Source organism: Colletotrichum siamense, assembly GCF_013390195.1.
Source record: "Colletotrichum siamense strain Cg363 chromosome Unknown KSG_Cg363_contig06, whole genome shotgun sequence".
NCBI lineage: Eukaryota > Fungi > Ascomycota > Sordariomycetes > Glomerellales > Glomerellaceae > Colletotrichum > Colletotrichum siamense.
Genome location: NW_023501019.1, coordinates 1,142,369 through 1,169,804, shown reverse-complemented (window position 1 = coordinate 1,169,804; position 27,436 = coordinate 1,142,369). Strand labels below are relative to the sequence as shown.

The 27,436-nt window shown below is 39.4% G+C and overlaps 5 protein-coding genes across 5 annotated transcripts; all 5 read left to right on the top strand.

Annotated features, from left to right (window-relative positions):
• Positions 1 to 8,733: 8,733 nt before the first annotated feature.
• CGCS363_v009330 (uncharacterized protein) lies at positions 8,734 to 9,782 on the top strand (the record flags this gene model as incomplete). The annotated part of the gene is made up of 3 exons (XM_036641179.1): positions 8,734 to 8,835; positions 8,926 to 8,971; positions 9,049 to 9,782. 3 exons carry the CDS (start codon positions 8,734 to 8,736, stop codon positions 9,780 to 9,782), a joined length of 882 nt encoding a protein of 293 aa, XP_036492701.1.
• A 2,055-nt stretch (positions 9,783 to 11,837) lies between these two features.
• Positions 11,838 to 12,658, top strand: CGCS363_v009329 (putative peptidoglycan-N-acetylglucosamine deacetylase; the record flags this gene model as incomplete). The annotated part of the gene is made up of 2 exons (XM_036641178.1): positions 11,838 to 12,531; positions 12,585 to 12,658. 2 exons carry the CDS (start codon positions 11,838 to 11,840, stop codon positions 12,656 to 12,658), a joined length of 768 nt encoding a protein of 255 aa, XP_036492637.1.
• Positions 12,659 to 13,405: 747 nt separating this feature from the next.
• On the top strand, positions 13,406 to 14,555 carry CGCS363_v009328 (putative oxidoreductase; the record flags this gene model as incomplete). Its single annotated transcript, XM_036641177.1, has 4 exons — positions 13,406 to 13,486; positions 13,541 to 14,146; positions 14,200 to 14,268; positions 14,325 to 14,555. The coding sequence occupies 4 exons, from the start codon at positions 13,406 to 13,408 to the stop codon at positions 14,553 to 14,555; spliced, it is 987 nt and encodes a 328-aa protein (XP_036492636.1).
• A 538-nt stretch (positions 14,556 to 15,093) lies between these two features.
• Positions 15,094 to 24,620, top strand: CGCS363_v009327 (uncharacterized protein; the record flags this gene model as incomplete). Its single annotated transcript, XM_036641176.1, has 3 exons — positions 15,094 to 15,409; positions 15,459 to 23,303; positions 23,368 to 24,620. The coding sequence occupies 3 exons, from the start codon at positions 15,094 to 15,096 to the stop codon at positions 24,618 to 24,620; spliced, it is 9,414 nt and encodes a 3,137-aa protein (XP_036492825.1).
• Positions 24,621 to 25,334: 714 nt separating this feature from the next.
• Positions 25,335 to 26,336, top strand: CGCS363_v009326 (NmrA-like family domain-containing protein 1; the record flags this gene model as incomplete). The annotated part of the gene is made up of 2 exons (XM_036641175.1): positions 25,335 to 25,616; positions 25,677 to 26,336. 2 exons carry the CDS (start codon positions 25,335 to 25,337, stop codon positions 26,334 to 26,336), a joined length of 942 nt encoding a protein of 313 aa, XP_036492824.1.
• Positions 26,337 to 27,436: the final 1,100 nt, after the last annotated feature.

Below are 27,436 nucleotides of genomic sequence, written 5' to 3'. Positions count from 1 at the left end.
TTAATAGTAGTAATAAGAATAAGAGAGAAGAGGAAAAGCTTATATAAAATATTCTAACTAGTAGTATAAAAGTAATTAAAGTTAATTTTAATATCTATAATAAAAAGATTATATAATTTAAAAAGGTTTAACTATTATTATAAAAAGCTTAGTTAAGCTAAGAAATATAAAAGTTAATATATTAAGAAAAAGAAAGAAAAGATCTAACTAAGTAGAAAAAATATACCTTTTTATATTTAAAAAGAGAGGTAGTTAATATTAAAATAGTAGTTATAATAACTAAAAAGCTTATTTACTATAGTAATCTATTAATAAGATAAAAAAGAATAACTTAAAGGATTTTTTACTATAAATCTAAAATTAACTAATCTAAAAAGAATATATTTAATTAAATCTTAGAAATAAGAGTAAAATAAATATATAAATTAAAATACTACTATCTATAAAAAGAGACTTATAAGTTTTAAGTATCTTATAAATAGATCTTAAAAAACTTTAACTCTTTTATAGCTATATTAATCCCTTTCTTTAAAAATATATTATTATAAACCTAACTAACCTCTTAGTAACTATATTTAACTTCTTATAAAGTATTAAATTATATATACTACTTTCTTTCCTTTATACTTATTACTTTATTAAAGTATAAATTTCACTTTTAAAACCTTATTAATTACTTTAATTATTTATATAAGTCTTACTTTTAGAAAACTACTTCTTAAGCTTAATTAGCTCTTTCTTTATTTAAAAATTATATTTTTAGAAGGAATATTAACTACTAATACTAAATTTACTTTTATAATATCTATAAAAAGAGGTATTTTAAACTATTAATCCTCCTCTAAATAACTTTATATATTTATATATATAATAACTACTTTACTTTAATAAATATTTTTATATTTAACTATAATACTTTAACTAAACTTAACTATTACTTAAATATCCTAAAAATTATACCTTTTTCTTTTCTACTTACTCTTATTAACTTTTAATAAAAATTATTAATATTATAACTAATACTTTTTTACTTATTATAAATTTACTTTCTTACTTCTACTTTCTTTTTTAAGATATTTTATTACTATAGTTTAAATAGATTATAATATAAAACTATTTAGCTTTATTTATAACCTTTTATACTTCTATTTCTCTTTTATAATAACTAAAAATATTAAGATATTTATTACTTCTTCTCCTCTTTTAAGCTCCCCTTATTCTTTTATTATTTATAAGATCTAAAAGAGTATTTAAAATATAAATAATATTAAAAACCTTTATAAAGACTTTTAAACTTATATTTACTTCCTTTATAAAGATTAATTAGTTAAATATATAAAAACTAAATAGGTTAGAGAAGTATTTAGATCTCTAAAAGCTAAAAACCCTCTTACTTTAGATTACTATTTAAATCTAAATATTTCTAATATAGTTAATATAATAATTAAAGAAAGCTATTATATCTTTCCTATTTATCTTAAAAATAGCTTTCTTAATATTATATTTAATATAATTAAGTTTATTAAAACTTTAATTAATCTATAAAACGCCTTAAATATACTAAAACTTAAAGCTTCTAAAGATTACTTTATACTTAAATAGATATATAGAAATAAAAATACTATAAATATAATATTAATTAAGTAATAAAGTAATATATTTAGAAAGAATAGTAATAATTATTAATAATATAAATAAAGTTAAGAGATTTAGAAAAAATATTTTTTTAATTTCTATAATTTTTTAAGATTCTTTTAAAAATATAACTCTTTTAAAGCTAAATATATTAAATCAGCTTATAAACTTACTATTAAAGATATTAATAAGGAAAGATATATAAGGATTTATATAATATTTACTCCTTAAACTAAAGATAATATAATAAAGGTTTATAAAAAGAAATAAAACTACTTAGAAAAAAGAGATTTTATTATCTTTATTAAAACTTATAAAATAAGTAATTAGTTTTTAATTATAATTATTAACTAGAGAAATAACTTATATCTCTATTTAAACCCTACTTAAAACCTTAGATCTACTTCTAATATCCTAAGTTATTCCTAAACTATTTTCTAAGATATAGTAAAACTTATTAGAAATTAATATAAAATCTATAAAGTATTAATAGAAATATAAGATTTTATTAATTATATTACTTTTATTATCTTAAACTTCTAACTTAAATTATTAAATAACCTTTAGAAATATAGCCTCTATAATACTAACTTTACTTATTATATACTTTATAAAAAAAACTATAGCTTAGAAATAACTTAGTTATAATATATAATTAAGAAGTAAATTATAAAAGATAACTATTATAAACTCCTTCTTAACTATTAAGTTTAGCTTATTATTAATAAATTTAAACTATAAAGAAGTAATAATATTAAGGAACTTTAAGCTAAACCTAATTAAACTTATAATAAATAAGTAAATATTATAGATATTATAGCTAGAAATAGTAGAAATTAAAGATCTATTAATATAAATTAAACTAAAAAAAAGGTTAAAAAGTTATGCTTAGTTTACTCTAATTAGTTTTTAGTTACTTAAGATTTAATCTAAATTACTAAAGAAGATCTAATTACCTTTTTAAATACTTATAACCTAAATAACCTTATTAAAGATAAAGATCTAAACTCTTTAACTTATTAAGATAATATTAAAAAGAGAGATTACTCTATTAAAAGTATTAAAAAAGAGCAGAATTAATAAGTTAAAATAGAAAATCTCTAAAGGGGTATATATTAAGTAAAAGTTAAAAAGTAAAAACTAAAGCTTAACTTATTTAAAAATACTATTAGACTAAGTAATTATATTTTAAATAACTTCTTTTTAATATAAAATAACCTAATTAAAGATATTACTTAGAAAATAAAGCTTTAAAACCTTTACTTACTTCTAACTATACTAAAAAGATATTTACTACTTAATATATAATATACTAAAGAGCTATAAGAAGAAGATAAAAATACTACTTATATAAAGTAAGAAATAGCTAAAAACTTAGCTTAAAGTAAAGCTAATAGCTTAAAAGTCTTAAGAGCTAAATATAACTTTATATATATAAAGTAAAGCTAATTAAGTCTTTTTTTTTATAGTATATAAAAGACTTAAGGGATATATAGAAGAAAGTAGAGAACTTAAAATTTTTTAGTAATTTTAACTTAAAAAAAGGAGGTAAATAAGTATTTTTATAAATATTAAGCGTTATTATAAGAGGAAAAAGGTTATATAAATAAATAGAAGTTTAATTAGCTTATAATAAAAAAAACTAAGTAGATAAATAAGAAATATACTTATTTTTATATAAATTCCTATTCTTTTTTTAATAATTTTAATAACTACCTCTTTAGAAAAGCTTTTAAGATTCTTTAGCTTAACTTATAAAAAAAATTTATTAATCTTTATTTTTTAAAAATTAAATAAATATAGGTATTTTTAAGCTTTTCTAGCTTTAATTAGCTTTATTTTTATCTCTTTTTTTAGCTTCTACTATACTTCTTTAATTATTTAAAATATAGATAGAGTAGAATACTATAAGGATATTACTACTAAACTTCTTCTTAGTAGTTTATTTTTTTCTAAAAAATTATATAACTTAAGGTATAAAGAGAATAAAAAATATAAATAAAGTATAATTTAGTTAAACTTATATTTATATATTTATTTTTATATCTCTTATAGTTATCTAGAAAATTAATATATAAATATTTAAGTATTTTTAGGGGTTTTCTGCTTAAAATAGAGTGCTTAATATAATTAATAAGTTTTCTTCTTTACCTTATTATAATATATTTTTAACTAAGTAATTATAAGTTTAAATACTATAAAATTAAGTAAATTTTCTTTAGTTAAACTATTAAGTTATATTAAGTTATATAAATAAGAAAACTAAACTAAATTTTTATATTCCTATTTACTAATAGCTAAAACTTAGAAAGTAAAAGCTTAACTAAATATTTTATCTTCTAATATAATATTTCTTTTTTCTATAAACTTATAAGAAACTTTAATTAAGTTAAAGTTATTATAATCTTATAAAACTTTAATAAATATAAATTAAAATTAGCTAATATTTTACTTAAAAATCTTAATAATTTAAGCTTTTATAGTTTTATAATTATCTTAATTCTTAAAATAAGTAATAATAGCTTTTTAGTTAAGCTTATTATCTTATTATAATAAAATAATAATTATTTAGAGGATATAAAACTTATTATTTTATAGTTTATAAAAATAATATCTTTAGAAGTATTAAATTAAGCTACTTCTTTTATTAGCTATCTTTTAAAGATAATAGCTTTCTTTAAAATTATAATCTATATAGTCTATATATTAATACTAACTATATAAGTTATAAGGAAAAAGTTTAAGATTTTCTTTATTAACTTTAACTAAATAAATTAAAACTAAATAATAGTTTTTTATAGTTAGAAAAAAATAAGTAATCTTTTTAATAGAGATTTTTTAGTTATTTATTATTTTTATTAAATTAGAAAGTTATTAGTTTAAAAGCTAGCTTTAAAAGCTCTTAACGTTTTAGTTAAACTTAGCTTTACTTTTTTTAGTTTAAAGAAAGAGAGTAGTTTCTCTTTTTAATACTTTTAGAAATATAAGAAATAAAATATAAATAGAAATAGTAATCTAAAAAGTTTATTTCTAAGTAGCTTTAAAACTAAATTAATTTATTAAGTTAACTTTAAATTTATTAAAATCCCCCTTTTTAAATAACTTATAAATATTAATCTTTATAAATAAAGCTATTCTATCTAAAACTAATTAATTAAATCTTAATATAGCTATTTAGATAATTTAAAAACTAGTTATAATATTAAAGTTATATTTTATAGCTTTAGTTTAAATATTATTAATCTTTTATAGAAATTATATAACTATTTTATAGTTTAGATTATTTATTATTAAAATTATAAAAATAATCTAATTAATCTAATTATTTAAAAGTTCTTAGTAATCCTTATCTATAGCTTTATAATACTAAATAAAGTAAATTTTTACTTATAACTAAGTTTTTTTATTAAGTTTTATTTAATTATTAGCTTAAAAAAGTATATTTATATAGAAAATAATATTTAATATTTTTAAAATATTAATTATTTTTACTACTTTTATTATAACTTTATAGCTTTTAAGGATTTTAAAATATTATTTCTAATAAAGAATAATACTTTAGCTATTCTAAGTTATAATATTTTAAACCTTTAGAGTTTTAAACTATATATTTTAGAGGTTTTTTAATAAGATTTAATAAAGTTTAAATAGCTTTATATTACTTTATTTTTTAAAAAATCCTCTCTAAGTATTATATTTATACTAAAAGTATTACTTTTAGAAGCTATTACTTTAAAGATTTTAGTTTTTATAATTACTTTAGAATTTTAATTTAAATCTAAAATTAAGAGAGGTTTCTCTTATTAAAGTTAGTAAAAAGAAAAACTTATAAAAAGACTTATTAAAATATTATTAATAATTAAATTAGCTTTATTATCTATTATTTTAAGTTTAAGTTATTTATTTTAAACTAAAATTAAAGTTTTTAGAACTTTAGAGTTTAATAATACTATTTTAAAGAAAATATAAATAAATTAATAGAAAAAGAAGTAAAAAAAAGCTTTCTTAAAAAAAGCTAAAATAAAAAAATTATATAAAACTTAAATAAAGTTAATAATTTATTAATAAAAAGAGTAATAAAAGAATTCTTATAATATAAGTTTAAAAAGATAATAAAAAATAAAGAGAGAAATAAAAAAAAAAAAATATTTTTATTATTATTTCTATTTTTATTTTTTTCTTTTATTTAAAAAGTATATATATATTTATTATTTTTTTTTTTTTTATTATTTTAATAATAAAATTACTTTATACTTTAAGTTTCTTTTTTTTCTCTTTATAAGAGAAGTTTAGCTATTATTAATAATATCTTTAATAACTTTACTTTATAATACTTCTTTTTTATAAATTAAGTTTAAGATTTAATAAAGTTTATAATAAAACTATAATATTAACTATAAACTTTAAAAGAAATACTTTATTTTAGCTATTTATTTACTACTTAAGAATATAGAAGAGGAGTAATAAAAAAAATATATATATCTTCTTTTTTATAGAGTTAATATAAAATTATTCTTAAAAAAGAGAAATATTCTTAGTTAAGTTTAGAAAATATTCCTCTTTTCTTTTTTTAAAAAGTTAATATAGTTATAATATTTTTCTTTTTTAATTTTTTATACTTTTATATTTATAATAACTTATAATTTAAAAAAGTTAGATTTTAATATTTCTATATATAAATATAACTTAGATCTTAAGTTTTTAAGTTTTTTAGTATTTCCCCTTACTAATTAATATATTATTAGAAACCTTTTAATAAGTTTAAATAAAAAGAAGTTTCTTAAAATAAATTAATTAATTTTATCCTTTTTAAAGTTTATAAAAAGGATAAAATAAATCTTATTATTTTTATAATTTTAGTTTTAAAATTAAGAATAAAATAAGTTTACTTTATCTTAATTACTTTTAAGTTATTATTATAATAGCTTATAATAAAATAATATATAATAATTTTAAATAAATAAATAATAAATTAATAAAGAGGATTAATTAAACTTTTATAAAACTTTACTTATTTTCTTTTACTTAATTAGATATTTTTTTTTTTAAAACTTTTTAAACTTTTATAAGTTTAATTAATTTTTAATTCTAAATATCTAAGCTATTACTCTTTATTTTAAAAAAATAGAAGTTAAAAAGGTATTAGCTAAATTTCTTTTTAATATAGTAATACTTAAATTACTTCTTTTTTTAAGTTTTTCTTATTTTAGTTTAATAAAATAGTATAAAATAACTATAAAAGAAATCCTCTATAGTAGTTTAGTTTACTTTCCTATATTAATTACTAATTTTATAATAAAATAAGAGAAAAAACTTATTAATTATACTAAATACTCTATTTTAAATAGAAAACTCTTAAAAATACCTAAATATTTATATATTAATTTTCTAAATAACTATAAAAAATATAAAAATAAATATATAAATATAAATTTAATTAAATTATACTTTATCTATATTTTTTACTCTTTTTATACTTTAAGTTATATAATTTCTTAAGAGAAAATAAACTACTAAAAAGAAATTTAATAGTAATATTTTTATAATATTCTACTCTATTTTTACTTTAAATAATTAAAGAAGTATAATAGAAACTAAGAAAGAAAATAAAAATAAAGCTAACTAAAGCTAAAAAAACCTAAAAATACTTATATTTATTTAATTTTTAAAAAGTAAAAATTAATAAACTTTTTCTATAAACTAAACTAAAAAATCCTAAAAGCTTTTTTAAGGGGGTAATTAATAAAGTTATTAAAGAAAAAATAGGAATTTATATAAAAATAAGTATATTTCTTATTTATTTACTTAGTTTTTTTTATTATAAGCTAATTAAGCTTCTATTTACTTATATAACTTTTTTCCTCTTATAATAATACCTAACGCTTATAAAAACGCCTATCTACCCTCTTCTTTTTAAGTTAAAATTACTAAAAAATTCTAAGTTTTCTACCTCCTTCTAGTAGTAGTTTTATAGCTTCTATAACTATTTAAAATTAATAATCTAATTTCTAAGAGGTCCTCTAGCTAAATTAAAGAGATAAAAATATCTATTAACTACTTAATAGCTATAAAGTTTAAAGTTTACTTATTTTTTATAACTATAAACTTCTAGGATTTATATAGTATTAAATCTAAAGGGAACTATTACTACTAAATATTTTTACTTTTATATATAATAAGTAAAAATAGTATTTTATTAGTTATAGAAGTATACTTAATTAGAGATATTTAAATATATAATTTAAGCTATTTTTTATAAATAGAATAAGTTTCTAATAATCTAAAAATAAGCTTATTTAATCCTCTACTTTCTAAAATATTAATCTTATTTATATTATATTAATTAGAGACTTTAATAACTATAATTTTAAGTATAGTAAAGTATTTAAACTATTACTTAATTATATTAGTTAAAGCTTTATTAATATATTAGGAATTAATTATTTTATTTCTTTAAACTTTTATAAATAAGTTTCTCTTAATAAAAAACTATACTTAGTTCTTTCTAAAAAACTAGAAATCTCTATAAACTTATAAAATATATTTAGTAAAGTTTTTAAGTTATTAATAAGTTAGAAATAAACTTAAAATAGCTTAAATTTAAACCTATTTAGCTAAGTAGTTTTTCTAAGTTATAAAAAGTTTTTATAGATTAGAAAAAGTAATATCTCTTACTTAAGTATTATAGATTTAAAATTAAAGTATTATTTTAGGAATACTATATTATAATAAAGCTTTTTATAAACTAATACTAGTTATAATAGTTTTAAGTACTTAAGAAACTTTATTTTCTATATACTAATATATTTAGTAATTATTATACTTTATAGAAAGAATAATAATAATTAAGTAAAGATTAGTAAAGTTATTTAAGTTTAAAAATAGTAGTAAGTATTTTTAATAAGGTATTTTAGGGTAGCTGAAATATAGGGGTAGCTAAGAAGTAGGTGTAGGACGTTAGGAAGCTATCAGCCTATCTGATTGTTTGGAGTCTTGTTTTCTAAGCCAGTCATTCCTTTCTCCTCCATCAGTACCCTTCCTCAAAACTCTTCGAGTTGTTCGTTCGTTCCTTTTGCTTTCTTCATTGTACTCTTCAATATGCATCCCACTACATCCCTTCTGCTTGCTAGTGCTGGCATCGCCAATGCCTACACAATTGCCGTGGCTGAGCCCTTCATGAGAAAGAACATCAACCTGGTGGTCATTCCCGGCTAGTACAAGAGTCATATGCACACTTTCTTTGGCTCTGATGCTGTCACTCTCAACACTAACACCTCTGCGGAGCTTCAGGCCGGCTGCTCGACTGCCGAGAACCCCAACGATTATTCCTCTTACTGTAAGTTCTTTTATATTTTTAATACAGCTGCTTGACTTTAAACTTTTCACGAGAAGCATCTGCTAACGATGTCCAAGGGGTTCCTACGCTCTATATCAAGAACGACACGGGCATGACTCCCGTCCCTTTCTCCCGCTTCTCAGCCTACTACGTTTCCATCGAGAATGCCGAAGTCGCGATCCCCCAAAACTACAAGACCGTGGCCGGAAACTCGAAAGCAACATCCCAAGCTGATGTTGAGGAGCTGGCCGGTATCCAGTGGTTCTGCGAGGGCGACGACGGCGAAACGAAGGATGCTGCAGCCTTCCCGACGAAGACGTGCTCCACGCACCTCCAAACCCTCCTGCTTTTCCATGACTGCGTCGACGAGCAGACCCTTGAGTCCGCCTACTCAGGCACTCAAAACTGGAAGGACGGCTTCAAGCCCGCCAACCGCTGCCCCGAGAACATGAAGCGCATGCCCCAGCTGCGCTTCTCCATCCGTTACGACCTCCGCAAGGTTCTCCCCGACGGCTGGAACGGAACGCCGCCCTTCGAGCTCGCATGCGGTAGCTCGTACTGCTCTCACGGCGACTTTATCAACGGCTGGCTGCCCGAGGCCGCGACAAACATGCTCAAGGCCAACGACAAGCGCGAGTTCGCCGGCGTCGACGGACCTGATGGAGCGTACAATGCTGGGTCCAAGTGCGGTGCTGAGAACGCCAAGGATGCTGACCCCAACAACGGTACCAGCGACTATGATGAGAGCGTTAAGATGATGAGCAGCAAGCGCAGCATCGGCCAGCGTTTCCGTTCCGCTCGCTCTGCGTAAGCGATGCATTGACTAACAGTGTCTCTGGAAAGACAAGATGACTTGTCTAGATGATGCCTCATGTTCAGGAGATGGAAATCATGAGGTGATATTTTGTGTAAAATAGTTCTGCTTCTCTTGTCCCATGTTGACTACCTGTACATAGACTTTAACCACAGACGAATGACGACTAGAGGTCCTGTCACCAAATCATAAGAAACTCCAGAAGCCACTCAGACGGGTGAAACCGCCTTAAGATACGCTTCGCTTAATCAACTCGTCACACTGGCAAGCGTCTGTGCAACATAGAGGCCAGGCCATGTCTCATCACTTCCCAAGGACCTGTTGCTCACCCGGGATTGTAAAAGGCGACTCAGGCCAACTCTCATTCGGCTCGGGTATATCCACCACGGCGCTATTGGTCCATATATGCTTTCCATTGTCAAGCTTGAGGCCGACCACTGATCCGCCTTTGATGCTGACGGTCGGTCTAGAAGTCCCATCTATGTTGCGGATGCGGTGAAATAGGCGACACCCGCATACGCGACAGAGGTAGCAGTCCATCTGCCCACCGCTCTTGGTCGGTCGCGTCCAGATCTGCAACTTTCCTTTGAGCTCATCGGACAATGGGAAGAGACCCTCCGCTGGGAAGATGGCGGAGGTGCCGAAGGCTGATGATGATTGCCTGCGGCATTGAGAACAGTGGCAGCAGTACACGTCGATGGGCTCGAGGGTCGGCGTTTTGAATGTCACCGTGGCGCATTGACATTCGACGTCCATAATGAATAGAGTAGGGAGGAGATGCTGAAGTCGATTCTTCCTTTGCAAAATTGGTGACGTTGTCGTCCGCAAGTTCTCTGCTCACAGAAAATGAGGGGGAATGAGACGCGCCCCTTTTGAGCTCAGCCATGACAGCTGAAGGGCGCGCCTGATCACCCCGGAAGGACATGTCGATAACGTGGCTGGCTGATTGCTCGTCAAATCAGGTTGCTGCAATCTCGGAACAAGGGACAATTTGTAGAAACTCTAGGAGCTCATAAACAATCAGATGAGATCTCGCATGACAATGAGCTCTTTTCAGAACGTGAAAGAAGATGGATGATGATGATGAGATGAACCGTGTTGATGAGTAAGCGTCTTGACAGCGAACATCAACTCCTGACAGCTGAGTTCCGCATCCCCGCAGCACTACAACATTCCCGTCCCAGCACTGGATTTAGCACGTCACGTTGCTTGAAGCATTCTATTTAGCCGGTAGACGACGCACGACGGTACCGACTTCTCGTGGCCTGGATTTGGCCTTCCCCAGGTTCCGGATGATCTCCCTTGGCCACCCGCTGCCGGCATGCCGATTCAGCCGCGCAGGAAGCATCAACCCAGCTTTAAAGTCTGGCAGTTGACTGGTTACCGTGCGGAGCAGTCCAGAGGTTCCAGTAACAAAGCTGGAAGAGCCGTCATATTGCACCAAACAGCCGCCCTCGTGTCCCCTGACGGACCCTGGTCATTGCAGGCGATCCCGGCGCATCACCAGCTCAATACCCGCAAAATCTCCCTTTGACCGGAACCCTCCGTTCCAGATTAAGCACTGGTGGCCTGGAAAAGAGCCTAAATGAGACTGCTCAATCAATGCCGTTCTCGCTGTGCTTTCCCCGGCTCACTTAGATTGCTACATGATCGCACTTAACCCGATGCGAGCCCATCCGACCATCTCGCAACCCCCTTGAGCCCCTCACTACCGGCCTGCTGCAGTGGTATTCAGCCCCTGGAACAAGCAAGGTTTTCCTGTTGCCGTGAAGCGAACTCCCGAATGGGATCTCGCCCGGCCGATTCCCATGTTGTCGCTCCGAAAACCCCACAAAGGAGCTTCTCCCGCGTGTTCTAATTCTTTGGATCGACGAGATTGGAGTGGTCCAAGTGGGCTCACTGTCGTCAGTTGAAGACTCAACTCAAACAGGCATATATATAGGCAAGCTCGAAGCCGGGTCTCTCCTTTATTCTCCTGTTCTTCTTCAAGGCCTGGTGTCTCGATCTTTCGCTTCCGACTACTCTTGACTTCAACATTCGCAATCGCTTACCATGCACTTCCTCGAGTCCGCCGTGACCGCCCTGCTGCTGGCTACCAGCGCTGTGGCCATTCCCATCGAGTCGCCCCTCGACCTGATCAAGCGCGCCCCCAGCGCTGGCGTCGTGATCCAGAAGTGCTCCAAGCCCGGCGTCCTCGCCCTCGCCTACGATGACGGCCCGTACCAGTACACCTCCCAGCTGGTCGACATCCTCAACAACGGCGGCGCCAAGGCCACCTTCTTCATGACGGGAACTCTCTACGGCTGCATCTACAACCAAAAGACCGCCGTCAAGAAGGCCTTCGACTCCGGCCACCAGATCGCCTCGCACACCTGGACGCACCCCTCCAACTTTGGCAGTCTGAGCTCCTCGCAGCTCACCACCGAGATGCAGAAGCTCGAGCAGGCCATGGTCAACATCATCGGCAAGAAGCCCGCCTACATGCGCCCGCCGTACCTGGCCACCGGCGGCTCCGTTCTCTCGACCATGGGATCTCTTGGTTACAAGGTCATCACGGATGATGTCGACAGCGGCGACTGGAACAACCAGACCCCTGCGCAGAGCGAGGCCAAGTTCACGGCCGCCGGCGCCAGCGGCAACGGACACATCCCTCTCATGCACGAGACCTACGCCACCACGGTGCAGACCCTGACGCCCTGGTTGATCAACTGGGCTAAGCAGAACAACCTCAAGCTTGTTACTGTTGGTAAGTGAAAAATAATCTACTGCATTGATGAATAGTACTGATGAAAATTTTAGCCGAGTGCCTTGACGACGCCAGCGGAGCGTACCAGTCCGGTTCTTTCACTGGCAACGGCGCGAGCTCTTGCTAAATACAAGTACGATTGATGCATTTGGCTAAATCACCAGGGCGGTTTAAAATTCTTGGACATACATGATTCCCTGTACATACGGATCTTGAGAAATTGACTGGTCTTATGGCCTCTCCGATTCCTTCACACATTTGCATTCCATGGCGAAAACAGGTCAGACGCGCGGCAGCTGAGCCGTTGCCTCATAACCAGGCCAATCAACGCAGTAAAAGTGAGAACTAATGAACACGCATTGCTTTGAGGATGTCGAAATCAGCTTGCGCCCCCCTTTGTTACTGTTTATTGATTCCTGGGCTGTGCAAGCGCGAAGGATCTCGCGATCGGGTTTACTGGGGCACGAACATGCCCGTAAACCCGATCGGCGCCGGCTTTTTACTGAAGTAGCTCTTTTCCGCCCGACTTTTCGGCGAAAGCCAAGGCCGGAGCAGATCCGTCCCGCAGGATCGGTAATTATGGGGCCAATCTCAATGAAGTTCCGATCATTGTGAACCGAGCAATGTTGAAGCCATGTTGCGGCGCCGTACTTGGTTAGATCGTGTGCGCCGACTCGCCAGGCCGCGCAACATATTTTAGATATCGAACAGGATGGATCGACTACTTATATGTTGATCCATAGTGCATGTTACATCTCAGTTTGAATTCTTGCTACAAATAATAAAACCATTTGTACGTGCTGCTCATCTCACAGCATCAATTGAACAACTTCATGTCAGCCACTTTTTACCAACCGTCAACATTGCAACCAACATGGCCGGACGCAACCTCAACCAACTCTTTCCACCTAAACCAACATTTACAGAAGACTATTTGCCGGACCAAAGTGGCAGAGTAAGCTCCCACCCATAATAGCTACGACTACACTCCCTCAGCTAACATTGCTAGGTCTTCTTCATTACCGGAGGAGTTTCCGGTATTGGCTTGGAACTCTGCAAGATCCTCTACGCCGCTAATGCAACTATCCACATCGCCACAAGATCCGCCTCTAAGATTGCCGCAGCCATCAAGGAGCTCGAATCGCTTTACCCGTCGAGTCAAGGACGTCTCGAGTCGCTAGTGCTCGACCTCTCGGATCTGACAACAATCAAGCCAGCAGCAGATTCTTTTCTCGCCAAGGAAACGAGACTTGATGTTCTTGTTCACAATGCAGGCGTCATGATGCCTCCCAAGGACAGCAGGAGCGCCCAAGGCCATGAATTGCAAATGGGTACAAATGCTCTGGGCCCCTTCCTCTTGACCAGATGCTTGCAAGAGAGATTGCGTGATGCAGCTGCAATGCAAGGTGTCGCCAAGGGCAGTGTGAGAGTTGTGTGGATCGCCAGCATGATTTCTCTCGGAGCTCCGAAAGGCGGCGTCGTTTGGAATGCTGCAAATGACGCACCAAAGGAGTTGGGCGACTCGATGGGTGATTATATGCAAAGTAAAGTCGGTGTTGTATTCTTGGCAAAAGAATTCGCAAACAAGACGGAGAATGATGGTATCATCTCAGTGGTAAGTGGACGTCGCACCCTTTCGAGTAAGGTCTTGCGACTCACGATACACAGAGCGTCAACCCAGGTCTTGTAAAGACAGAGCTGCAGAGACATGCACCAGCTGCAATGGGCAAAATAATGGTACGTATCAGAGCACATGAACATCGAGAGTTCTTATCTCACGCCTATCAATATAGGGCGTCGTTTTCAAGCCGTCAAAATTCGGGGCTTACAGCGAGCTCTTCGCAGCTTGCTCCCCCAAGGTGACGAACGAAAAGAACGGGTCATACATCGTTCCATGGGGCCGTTTTGGGTGCATCCCAGATAATATTTCCGATGGGTTTCAATCGTCTCCAAGCAGCGAAAGTTCATTGGCAAGGAAGTTTTGGGACTGGTGTGAGGCAGAAACCATGATGTACGGTCTATGAGCAAGATATTCACATGCAGCGTTAAACATCCATCGATCAGCTGCACTTCGTTGGTAAAAAGACACACTCCAAAGCCTATGCCGATTAACTTTCATTGGGAAGATGGCTCTCTTATCTAAATAATCACGCCATTGACATTATGATATTCACGACCCATCTACGTGAGGATTTATTTGCATGGGAGTTTTGATATCAGACTTTGAGGCCTACAATGGAGCGAGGAGGAAAGTTTGTTTGTCCGAAATGCATCCACAAGGTCATTCTGAACCCTTTCCCTCTTTCCACTTAGAACTTTAACGAGAAAGTCTGGAAGGCCTCCTGCAGACAAATTGTTGGCACTGCAAGGTTCCATGCACCGCGTAGATGGTCTCACACAGCAGGGTGTCCAAGCCAAAATGCACCTGATGGACTTCTCCTCAATTTCTGAACAAATACGATTGCAGCGCAGCCGATCGTCTATTCAACAAACAATTTCCGGATATTATTCTCACTGTTAGCACTCACATACCGTCAGAACATCACCAAACCCATCATCAAAATGACTTTTGAGAACTTGGCGAATAGCGAGACAACGCCGAAGGCGATTGCTCTCTACCTATTCCATCACATTTTCCTTCCATCTCGTCTTCCTCAGCAGAGCGACTTCACTCCTCACAACGAGCTTGCTCTGCTCACGCTCATATGCCAGTCTCTGTCTGAGTTCAAACGCCATATTGGACCTGAGATTGCGCGCTCTGTCGAGATAGCCAGTGTCGCCATGCAGCACATGCTTCAGGTTCACACGCCGCTTCACGACGCCATAGCTATTGATGAGCAATCCCTTTACAAAATTCTCTCCACTCTACCAGAGCCAGGTGAGTGTCTCGGAAATTGAGCAACGAGCTAAAACTAATTTTCGTTCAGAGTCGATTGCCCTATACGTCAAGCAGCAGAATGCCGGCATGCTCATTACCCGGGCGAGAGATGCGTTCCAGTTTGAGACTTTCGAACTTTCCCCTACCAATATTGCTGTGACCGGGACAATCGGGAGACTTCGAAGAAGCTTTCCAGGAAGAGGCGTTACGGTTGACGTAGCCCGAGCCCTCGAGCCCGGCTTTCTCGAGACCCTTGTTGCTACGTTGGCAAAAATGAGCACTCAGGCTGCACCAGGCACTCTACCTCAGGTCAGGAAGGCTGGTCAGCTACATGATGAGACTCGAGACACAGCGCACCCGAAGATGGTTACAGAATTGTTACACAGTTTCCTATCGGTTCCCGGAGAATCTCTCCAGGACGACAGAATTTGGAAGAATACGAGGGATGAGGTGTTATGGAAGGATTGCCTTCTTCCATGGCGTCGATCTCCCATGTGGCTGCTAATTCGCGTTGTTCTACAGCTCATCTTTCACCGAGGCTCCAGAGAGGGTGCCCAAACAGAATTCGACCTGTACAAAGTTTTCATGGTTTTTTTCATGGCAGAGCTTCTACATAAGTCCTCACAAACGAGGCTTCACTCTGATGTACTGTATCAGATGACGGCGAAACTTGCCAGAAGACTGAAGAAAATGGGCTCGACGGTCAATACCAATGCATTGGATGTGGTTCGTCGGCGTATGTGCACGGCCAATGAACTTCTCATGCAGAGGTGGTCAGCGACACAACAGAGCAGCTCCCGAGATCTCACTCACGACCTGTCGCAGCTAGACACTTTCGACATCGCCAATGACACAATGCTAAGCCTTCCACGGCTTGATGCATTCCTCGAATCAGTCAAGAACCGAACCAAATTGTCTTCTGGACGCGCGTTCTCTCCAACATGGACCTTGAACTACTACGCACCGGATATTTTGCCTCCTTTGGGTGGCCTGCAATTTCAATTGATTGACAAGGAGTATCGATTTGTCAATCTCATGGTTTTCGAGTCCTGGATTGCGGTAAATCTTGACGACTGGCTGCGGAACCAACTTGATCAGGACGCCTTAATGATTTGTTCACAATTGCGGAATGTTATGGAAATCTACCACAGCGCGGCCAGCAGCTTGTACCAAGGAAATCCGGAACTGACATCGACTATGATACTTACAAATCTCGAGATTTGGATCGCCTGCGACAAGGCAGCCACGAAGGCCCATCCTATGCTATTGGACTACGACCCCAAGATCCCAATCGGGATGTTTCAGAATCTGCTTCTGCCCTCCAGGAAAGACATGCAAAGGCTATTCGAGGCAGAGAACTATCTCGACAGTCGGCTGCGGGGTTGCAAGCCTCAGTTCTCCCAGTCAAATATCTACGCGGCCTTCGGGGAGGGCACATGCTTCGGGGCTCGGACATTCGATCAGTCAGAGACTCATCAAGTGTTGTGCCGGAAGATTGAGGCGTACGCAACGAAAGAGAGAGAACAGAAGCGCCGAGAATTTGCAAATAAGAAGAAACAGTACGACAACCTCATGCAACGGTACCGGGTTAATTCCTGCAATGACACCCAATGTTTCGACAACCGCTCAAAACGGCACTACTACGCACACGTCGCTAATCAATGCAAGAGATGTTTATACAAAACCCAAGCTGAAAGCATAACAATTGCTATCCACGAGTGGCCACTGCCATCAGATGTATTGGCCAAGAAGTCAACGGTTTTTGAACTCGCCCTACCCCAGTCTTTTGGACACTGGAGAGAGGCTAGTATGTTCTTTCTCTTCGACGTACTCGAAACCGAGTATTCCCATCAACGAAAGTCTAATTCTGGCTACTCCCTTGACCTCCAAAGTTACGATGGGCTCAGGCAATTCTTTCGTAGCGAGGCCAGGCCCCAAAGACTTCGCCTGATTTCTAACACCAAACCTAACGCCGTGACACACCGCAAGGAAAAAGCAGTGGGAATAATCGCCGAATCCGATATCCTTCTTAGGAACGGATTGCATTATGCGTACTCCGATCACAAAGCGTCTTCCTACGCGGGCTCAATGGAGCTTCCCGACATCACAAGACATAAGTGCACGTACAAGCTTTCCAGCACTGCTTCGCCCTTGCAAGACTTCCTTTTCCGACCCGATCGGAACCCGAGTGGCCCCTCTCCAAACACCGTCATCTCCTCACAGAGCCAGTGCCCAGACGACATGTCGCTGGACGAATACAAAGCGCTCGCTTCTATACCGCTGGGGTTTAGAATTGCTTGGCAGAATATTTTACTTCAACTCTTCGCACCAACCATTGACTTCAAAAAATGGGACGTTGGCTTGATCGTTTGTCAATGCATTTATCAAGCGGGACCGCGTGGAACTTCTGATTTGAGAGAGGCACATATCATTGTTGAAGAAGATGAATTCTCAAGCAAGATGTTGCAAGGCCTCACAGAGTCCACAAACCGTTGCGAGAAGAATTGGCAATGTTCGGCAGCTTTGGCTACATTCACAGCTCTGGCACGTCGCTTGCTTACTATCACCAAGTCAGTAGACATTCAAAACCAATGTCTTGTCTACTTGTACACGGCGAGAAAGGTAGCCTTCACGTGGGCGACCTTTTTACGGGAGAAGGCACGGAACATACATGACGATAAGAACAAGATCAGATTTCAGCAAAGGGCAATGGAGTCGTTCTTGATATGTTCGGACACTTTCGCGGTCGATGAAGCATTCCAGCGCACCATGCTAGCAACTGACGAAAATGCATCGATCTTTCTGCAATGCTCCATCGGCATTCAGGAGTTCTCCGACTCTCTCCTGTACTCCCTTCAGACGCCAGTCCAGTACCTCTACCGCCGGTGGCAGAAAGCATGCTACAGTTGTCATCGCTACTTGGCTCAGAGATTCACCGGTCAGAGTAGCAATGCAATCGATCACGCGGTCAAGGAGTCCTGGGCTGCCTACCAGCCTACCAGCAGCTGGAAAGCTGTCTCAAACAATCTGAGTTACTGGCTCTTTACTTCCACCTCACTAGGTCAGGTTGTGCACTTTTGCCTCCTGACTGGCGAGCTTCTTGTCGACGGTGTTCCCCTAGATCATTTGCCCAAACAATACTTGAACCACCTGACATACAAACGGCTTTTTGGACGGCTATCTCTCGAAATCGTACCTACTTCTGTCCCAGGCATGGAGTTTTCATCGAAGGCTGTGTTTCGCGACCACAATGTTCACTTACATCTTGATCGCACAGCTGAACCTCCTGAGGCCGATCTTCTTGTTCATGCTATCAAAGGCGACGAGCATGTTGATCTGGTTCCTTCACGTCATTTGCGTGGAAGTTTTCCAATATCTTTTGTCGATGACTATTCTCAATGGTACAACCACGAGGATCAGTCCATTGAGTTTTGTCATAGGGACAATCCTTGGCATCGATCGCATTCGAATTGGCGATTAAGACGACATCAACTTGGTGAAAATACCTTCTGGAAACTTTCCAACGAAGACAGTTCACTGATTGACATCAATGGAAAGTTTTCAAGACTCATTTCCAGGGTTCTAGAGCCTCTTGAGGACCGATTTTGGATTCATCCGACTCTTAATCATCTCAACGCGTCGATTCTGATTCAGCTTCCATGTTTGGGACTTGACTTCAGCCTACAGCCAGGATCCACGACCATGATGTCAAAGCAGTATCGAGGCATGTGCATCGACCCGTATCAGTCAATTGGTACTTTGGTAGGACTGAAAAGTCAACTTGTCTTGAAAGAACATCGTCAACGAGGTTCTTCACTGTCTCCTTCGCGTAAGGTGCTGATCCTCGAAGGCGAGGCATCGCACCGCGCAACGGAAGATCATCTGGAGGTCGACATCAGAAAATTGACCAAGCAAAGGGTTCAAACATACGATGTCGATGATCGACTGGGCAGGCTCATCGGCAATGAGAGTTGCCAGAGCAAGCTATTTTTGTGTTACCTTCATGCACTTACTTCCTTCTGCATTCCAGACCCGCTGACGAAGCGGACTGGTACTGAAGAGGCGTTGGCAATTCTGAGCTCCGCATCTGTCAAGTCTTTTGACTTATTGACGCAGGAGAACATTGATATGCTGTGCACCATTGCACGCCTGACTCCTGGACGGACGTACTATCCTTCCAATGAGCGGGTCATGCAGGCAGTGGATTGGCAGCCGGGGCTTAGTTCCCTATCACAGCATGGCTTCTTTCTCGAGTACGTCCGAGAAATACTTAACATTGCAGAAAGGGCCAAGTTCTTCCATCCACGTTCTTACATCGAGCCTCCGACGGCGAGCTATATCAGACAAGTGTCACCCGAATTACTTAGCCGCGACAATGCTCGGTCAGCAACGTTTCGCTTGTCGGGATTCGGTGCGGAAAGACACACTACCGAGACGGACGTTGTGTATGAGGCTCGAGACCGAACCTCGACAACCAAGTTCTCGAAGTCTTTCTCAGTCGCTCAAGCTGTGTTTTTCGGTCAATCAGTGCTGGTTGAGCCGATTCACTCGTCGATGGGAGAGCGTCTTTGGCATTACCTAGCCAAAGGGCCATCGGTTGATGCTCGTACAACAAAGTCTTCGTTAGTGACGACTGGAATTAACTACGATGCCGGCACTCTCAAGAAGTCTTCTGATTTTATCACGGAGCACTGGCTTGCTTTGCATAAGACCGTCCTACCTACTATATGCAAATTCAAGCTAATGATATGGCTGGCCACTTTGGCCTACTCCGACAACGCGGATATGGATGTAATTCAAACTTTGGCATCATTTCAGACCACATCAGAGATGGCTAAAGTAGTGGTCCCAAAGATTGAGGGTCCGAAATTTGTACTGTCAGCTGGCGCCTCCTTCGACACTGATGAGGTGGAGATTTGCATAGGAGAACAGTTCATGCCCTTCGAACAATGTCCGGAGGCCCACTGGAGTCAGGAAAGATACGAGTCTTACACAGATTTTGACGCTCGAAGGACGACCAGCGTGGCAAGCAATCGAATTGCAGCTGTCAGGAGTCTCCGGGCGTGCGTTGAACGTCAGTGGCGATGCAAATCACCCAAATTGCCCCTCAACGGCGAACATCGCTCTACGTGGAAGACATACATCCAACTCGAAAATCTTACCCTGAAGCTTGACAGCCTTTTCGAAAGGTGGAACGACAACTTGCAGTTCCGAAAGTATCTCGATAGGATCGCGTCAAGATTGCCATCTGTCATAGTTGCACCTGACCTTCCAAACCCTCTTTTGGCAACACCAACATGGAACCTGTGCAGAGAGCAGGGGTTCGTGGCCGCCAGTGACATCTTTCGGAACGCACAGCCTCCACCGCCCGCCAAAGAGCATCCCCAATTCAAGTGGGGTAGTTGCAGCAGACCGTTGAAGCGGCAGTATCGGCTGTCGAAGTTGATTCAGCGCTTGGAAGACAAAGCTCACGGGTCGTACGAGCAACAGTATGTGAAAGATCTTCATGCAAGTTTGCAGGCTATGCAGTGGGGAGACCAGAAGACCGGCCAGATCGCTATCCATGGAACGCCGAGGAAGGAGGACTTCGTTGAGTATCTCCAAGCGTGCCGGGAAGATGTGCATCGCCGTCACTGCCGAATTCTCGAAGCTGTTTTCAGCCCCGGTGCTGGTCAGGAGGACTTCCCCTCCCTACAGCATGACTTCTTCCAAATGCCGCGAATCAACCCTGTTTTCATCCTTCAAAGGCTGAACAAGGATAACTTGGGAAGCAGTCTGAAGGCATGGGAGGATTTGATTGCTGACTACGGCGTTTCTATCACACACCTACAGCGGGCGGAGCGGATGCTTAACAGCTGGGACGATGTCGCCGCCTTGACAAATGAATTGCGAAACTTAGGCCACACCAACTGGGATCCTCTGGTCTATCCTGACACTCTTCTTTTAGAGATTGACAGCGGTATCATGGTTCGCGAAGTTCAACAAGACATCGCGGACAAGATGAGGCACCCTCCTACAGGCAAGAACGCCGTTCTGCAGCTCAATATGGGCGAAGGAAAATCATCCGTTATTTTACCAATGGTTGCATCTTCCGAAGCAGACGGCTCCCGGATCGTTTGCGCCACTGTGGCAAAGCCGCAGTCCAAGCAGATGCAGCAGATGCTGATCTCTAAGCTTGGTGGCTTGTGTAATCGCCGCATTTTCTACATGCCTTTTTCCCGAGATGTTCGAGTCGGTACGGCCGAAGCAAACACTATCAATTCCATTCTTCGGGAATGCATGGAGTCTGGTGGTGTGCTGTTACTCCAGCCTCCACACATTTTATCCCTGCAGCTAATGTGCGTCGAGTCCGCAATCGCGGAAAAGAAGGATATCAGCCGCCTGCTGCTCGAAACCAAGGACCTTTTGGATAAGGATTCTCGGATCATTGTCGATGAAAGCGACGAAAACTTCAGTGTCAAATTTGAATTGGTCTACACCATGGGTATCCAGCAGTCAATAGAGCACAGCCCAGATCGCTGGGTCTGTGTCCACCATGTTCTGGATGTCATAAGGAAGCTGCTTCCAGAATCGCGAGAGGATGACTTCACCTCTATAGAAATCAACTCTTGGCCACAAGGTGGTTTCCCTAGATTGCGTATTCTGAACGAAGACGCACGAAATCGACTATTCCATGGCGTCGCACGACGACTGAGCAGAGATGGCTCAATAGGTCTGCCCATGACGAAACATTCAGCCGGCGTTCGCGAAGCTGTGTTCTGTTACATCACAAAGCTCAAGCTCACTGAAGCAGAAATGGATTCCATTGAACAATCCGGACTGTGGGACTCACCTACGAAGGAAACGCTTCTCCTTCTGAGGGGGCTGTTTGCTCAGGGAGTCCTCAACTTTGTGTTCTCTCAGAAAAGATGGCGAGTCGACTATGGTCCAGATGATACAAGGATCCCCAAAACGCGGTTGGCAGTTCCTTACCGGGCCATGGACAGCCCGGCCGCTCGATCGGAGTTCAGTCACCCGGAGGTCATTATAACTCTGACGTCTTTGAGTTATTACTACGAGGGCTTGAAGGACGACGACATTTTTCTCAGCTTTCATCATCTGGTGCGTTCTGACCAGTCTGACATGGAGTACGATGTATGGGTTGCTGATAGCAACGGATTGCCGCTGGCCTTTCATCAACTCTCCGGTGTCAACTTGGAAGACAATCAGCTGTGCACCGAAGTTCTCTTTCCATGTTTGCGATACGCCAAGAGCGTCATAGACTACTTCCTTGCCCACATTGTATTCCCCAAAGAGCTGAAAGAGTTTCCGCACAAACTGTCGGCCTCAGGTTGGGACATCGGAGAAGTGAAGCCGCATCCTACCACCGGATTCAGTGGCACCAACGACTCTCGAGCATTTCTACCGCTTACGGTGTCTCAGCTTGATGACCCCACACAGCAGCACACCAATGCTTTGGTTTTGGAGTATCTCCTTCAAGACGAGAATTCTGTGTCGTTGATGCCAACTCGGCAAGATACGACGCAGTCCGACGCTGAGGCACTATTAGGGATGGTTACCAAGTTAGACCCTCAAGTTCGTGTCATTCTCGACGTTGGCGCCCAGGTGCTGGAACTTGACAACATTGGCGTTGCCAAGCGTTGGCTTGAAATGACGAAGGACGACGAGCAGACGCAAGCTGTTGTTTTCTGCGACGAGAATGACAATATTTGCGTCATAGATCGACGTCATCAAGTGCAGATATTCCATACGTCGGCTTTTGCAAGTCAGCCTGATGTCTGTCTCGTGTTTCTCGATGAAGCGCACACCAGAGGTACCGACCTCAAGTTGCCAGAGAACTATCGAGCGGCAGTCACACTCGGTGCGAACCTGACGAAAGACAGGTTGGTTCAAGGTAACCCTTCCTCTTGACTTCATAAAATTAAAGTAAGAACCATGAGCTAATACTGGGACAATAGCCTGCATGCGAATGCGAAAATTGGGAAAAGGCCAGTCTGTAGTCTTCTGCGTCCCCAATGAAATACAGCAGAAAATCGCAGCACAATCTCATACTCGAGAAACCACGAATACTGATGTTTGCGACATACTTGAATGGGCCATTTCCGAGACTTTCGTAGATCTCAGTCGTGGCATTTGGCTGTGGGCAAACCAGGGCAGACGTCATCAAAGCCATAAACGATTATGGGGGGAGGCATCTGTCAACGGCGCGACCAGCTTGGATGCAGCTCACGCCGAGAAATTTCTGGAGGAAGAGGCTCAAAGTTTGGAGTCGCGATATCGACCGGCCCAGCACAACAGCGAAGAGCTCGTCCACCTATCAGATCACACGGAAGGTGATCTCATCACCGAGCGGGTTCTCAGTTTTGGGGGACGCAATTCCAACTCGTCCACCTTTCGGGAGGAACAGGAGCGTGAGCTTTCCCCCGAAGTCGAGCAAGAGCGGGAGATCCAAAGGCCGCCCCCGGTGAAACCACAGCAACACTCTATCCACCCAGACATCAGAGCTCTTATTTCTGATGGTACCTTTACACCTGATTCAAAGGCCTGGGGTCCAGCTTTCATGTCTCTGAGCGATACGAGTGCATCGGCTCACTTCGCCGTTGGAAATTTCCCTCGGAGGATAATGGTCACAAATGACTTTGTTAAGACGATCATCCCCAAATTGCCCTCTTGTCAGCGCTATGTATCTGATCTATTTCAAAGATCCGTGCAGTGGATTCTTACAACAAATCCCAGAGAAAAGTCGACGAAGGGTGGGCTTGATGTTGCCATCATCGTCAGCCCCTACGAAGCGCAAGAGCTTCTCCCCGAAATCAAACGGTCATGGTTCGTGCGGTTGCATCTTTATGCTCCGCGTCCAAACATGAGCTTTAGTCCGCTTGACAAGCTAGATCTTTACACTGTCCCTCGGCGAAACTGGATGGGGTATCTTCCCCAACCGAGCACGACAGAGTTGAATCTTTTCTCTGGTCAGCTATACTTTAAGTCTTGCGAGGAGTATGCCAGTGCTTGCGAGTTTCTTGGCCTCACGCCTGGCTCTGCAGATGATGATGCAGCGGATGCAAATATGTGCGACACTGGTCTCATTCAATTCATACGGATTCTGATGATGAAGATCAGGCGCAATTGCGAGTCTATTGACAAGACACACGTGGGGCGGGTCTTAGATTATAGGTCTCTTGGTCCTGAAGACTTTGAGAAGTTATCTTGAGGTGGAGCACGCAAGACTTGGTATGGATGTGGAATTCGGTTTTGAATGTTTGTGGGGAGTGTCTTCTGAATGGCAACGTTTGATGATACTCACTCGGTTTCGCGTTGTAGTCAATACATATGTAAGCATGCATACTTCATTGTAGGATTCGTACACGTTAACGGAAAGTTTGAATTCCAAAATACCGTATCGTGCCGCATTCCTGTCCAGATCTCAATGGTGGGATCGCATTCCTTGACGCGGTCATCCTTTCGCGGCCCAACTATCCAATCAGAGCATGGAGACTGCAGTTGATTGCTAAGCGTAGCTGACCACTTGTTGACGCCACAACCCCTGTTCTCGGCCTTCGGGGCGCTGAGAAGCTCGACGAAACTTGCCAAATTGGGTAGTCGCTAGGTGTTTTGGTGGTCGCCGTCGATTTTCACTGCACAAGCATAGTAATTTCTGATGTGCTTGGCTCTGCAGAATGCTTTGAAATGATTTCTTCATCATCGATAGTTGAAGTCGCTCGCGAGAAGCGAAATGCCGAACAGGATGGAAGTCCATCTACATATACAGCTGGTATGGTCGAGTAAAATGACATCAGGCTCACAACTCTACAGCAAACCCATTAGGACAACATCTACCTTTATCTCTGCAGCTTTTCCTACTGCCCAAATTACCTCATCACAACTACACATTGGTATAACACCTTCTGACCCCTAAGTGCTCAACATGTCGATCCAATCTACCAACCAAAAGTCCATTCTTGTCACCGGTGCAACCGGTAAACAAGGTGGCGCCGTCATCTCAGCTCTCCTGGAGGCTGGTGCTGGAGATACGCACACCATCCTTGCTGTCACACGCAACCCCGCCGCAGCATCAGCAAAAGCTCTCGAAGCGCAGGGAGTTAAGGTCTTCAAGGGTGATCTCAACGACGTTCCGTCCATCTTCGCCTCAGCAAAGTCAGCATTGGGCGGTTCAGCGGCAGAAATCTGGGGCGTGTACAGCGTGCAAGTGAGTACGGTCTGGAGACTTCATACCGAACAGAACAGATGCTAACTAGTGCTCCCACAGACGGCCATAGGTCAAGGTGCCTCGGCAGAATCCGAAGAGAGGCAAGGAAAGGCTCTGATCGACGAAGCCCTCGCCAACAATGTCAAGCATTTTGTCTACTCCTCAATAGACCGCGGCGGTGATTCATCTTACGACAACGTCTTTCCCCAGGTCCAGCACTTCAAGAGTAAATACAACATCGAGCACCACCTCGTCGAAAAGGCGAAGAATAAGATGACCTGGACTATTCTTAGACCCGTCGCTTTCATGGACAACATGACACCGGGCATGGAGACCAAAATCATGGCAACCTCGTGGCGGGTTGCAGTAAAGGAGAGGCCGCTTCAACTCGTTGCGGTCAAGGATGTCGGGTACTTTGCGGCACAATCATTCCTTCGCCCTCAAGACTTTGCCAGCAAGGAGGTTCCCATTGCAGGCGACGAGCTTACTCTCGACGAGGCGAATGCAGTATTCAAGAGAAAGGTTGGCACGGAGGTCCCTGAGACGTTCCAATTCCTTGTGAGGTTCCTTCACTGGATGATCGCGGACTTCGGAGCCATGTACAGATGGTTCCACACTGACGGATTTCGCGTCAACATCGCCTCAGTGAAGAGGCAGCACAGTGGATTATTGAACTTCGAGGAGTGGTTGGAGAGAGAGAGCAAGTTCATACAAAAATAGAGCATCGGAAGGCGCTGGATTCTTGATTTGCAACAAAACGGAACTGTAATAGGGATAGTAATGGGGATTTGGTTGTCTTAGGATAATGGCTGTTTCACACATAGAAGCTTCTTTTTATAGAGATGATTTGAATATATGTAATTTTTAGAAGCAACGTCTCCCCGTGCTTCTAATCCTTGAAGCTATCAACTATTCATGTTGACGTGGGTATCCGCAAGAGACTCGCTAAATCAGAACGACCTTCTGCAGTTCAAGGACATATCTCCACGTCATAGTCCCATCTATCGTACATCCTCCACCCCGTGTTTGACTTAGACCATCTTTTAGATGCGATTCGCCGTAGACCACCGGGCAGCCGGAGCGGTCAGATAGCTCTCGACCTCGACGACTGGCATCGCCCCAAGAGTGGAAGAGCTGGCTTGGGAGTCGAAAGAACGGCGGTTATCATTGCGCTCTGCCATCACGCGCTTCGAAGCCTTGGAGGCGGGTGAGATGGAGAAGGAAAAGCGACGGTTTGAGCTGACATGTTCTCGTTAGTGTCCTGTATAGTGTGAGGTGTTGAGGATCTTTGTAGAGTTGACATACTTGAAGGCCATTGTGACTGATCTTTGGAAAGTTTTGGTATCTTTTAAAAATGATAGTATTTGTGTTCTTCTCGGTCTTGGTTGCTGTGTTGTTGTGGGATCAGGAAATATGCATGACTTGAGCTGACAGGAATTCAGGAGGGTTTAAATAACTTCTTCGTCCGCCCAGAAGCTAATGATACTGGTTGTAAAATGCGCCTACGTCATTTGCAGCCACAACTAGACTATCATGAGAATCATTTTCTCACTTCAAACTTCATTCATTTGGTTCCAAAAGCCAGCTGACCGAAGATCCCAACATCGCCATCACCGACGACTCTCATACTCAGCATCGCCTCCTAAGGCAACTAAGCGAGGCCCAATGAGTGGCTGCAGGCGTCATACGCCACCTCTGATGACGCTGTGGACGCAGTCTTTGCTTCGCGTAGGTGGTGGGCTCATTAATATTCACTTTACCCCGTGCGGCGCAGTCCAATAGTAACGCCCACAATCAACCGGATCGACAAACCCCGGACT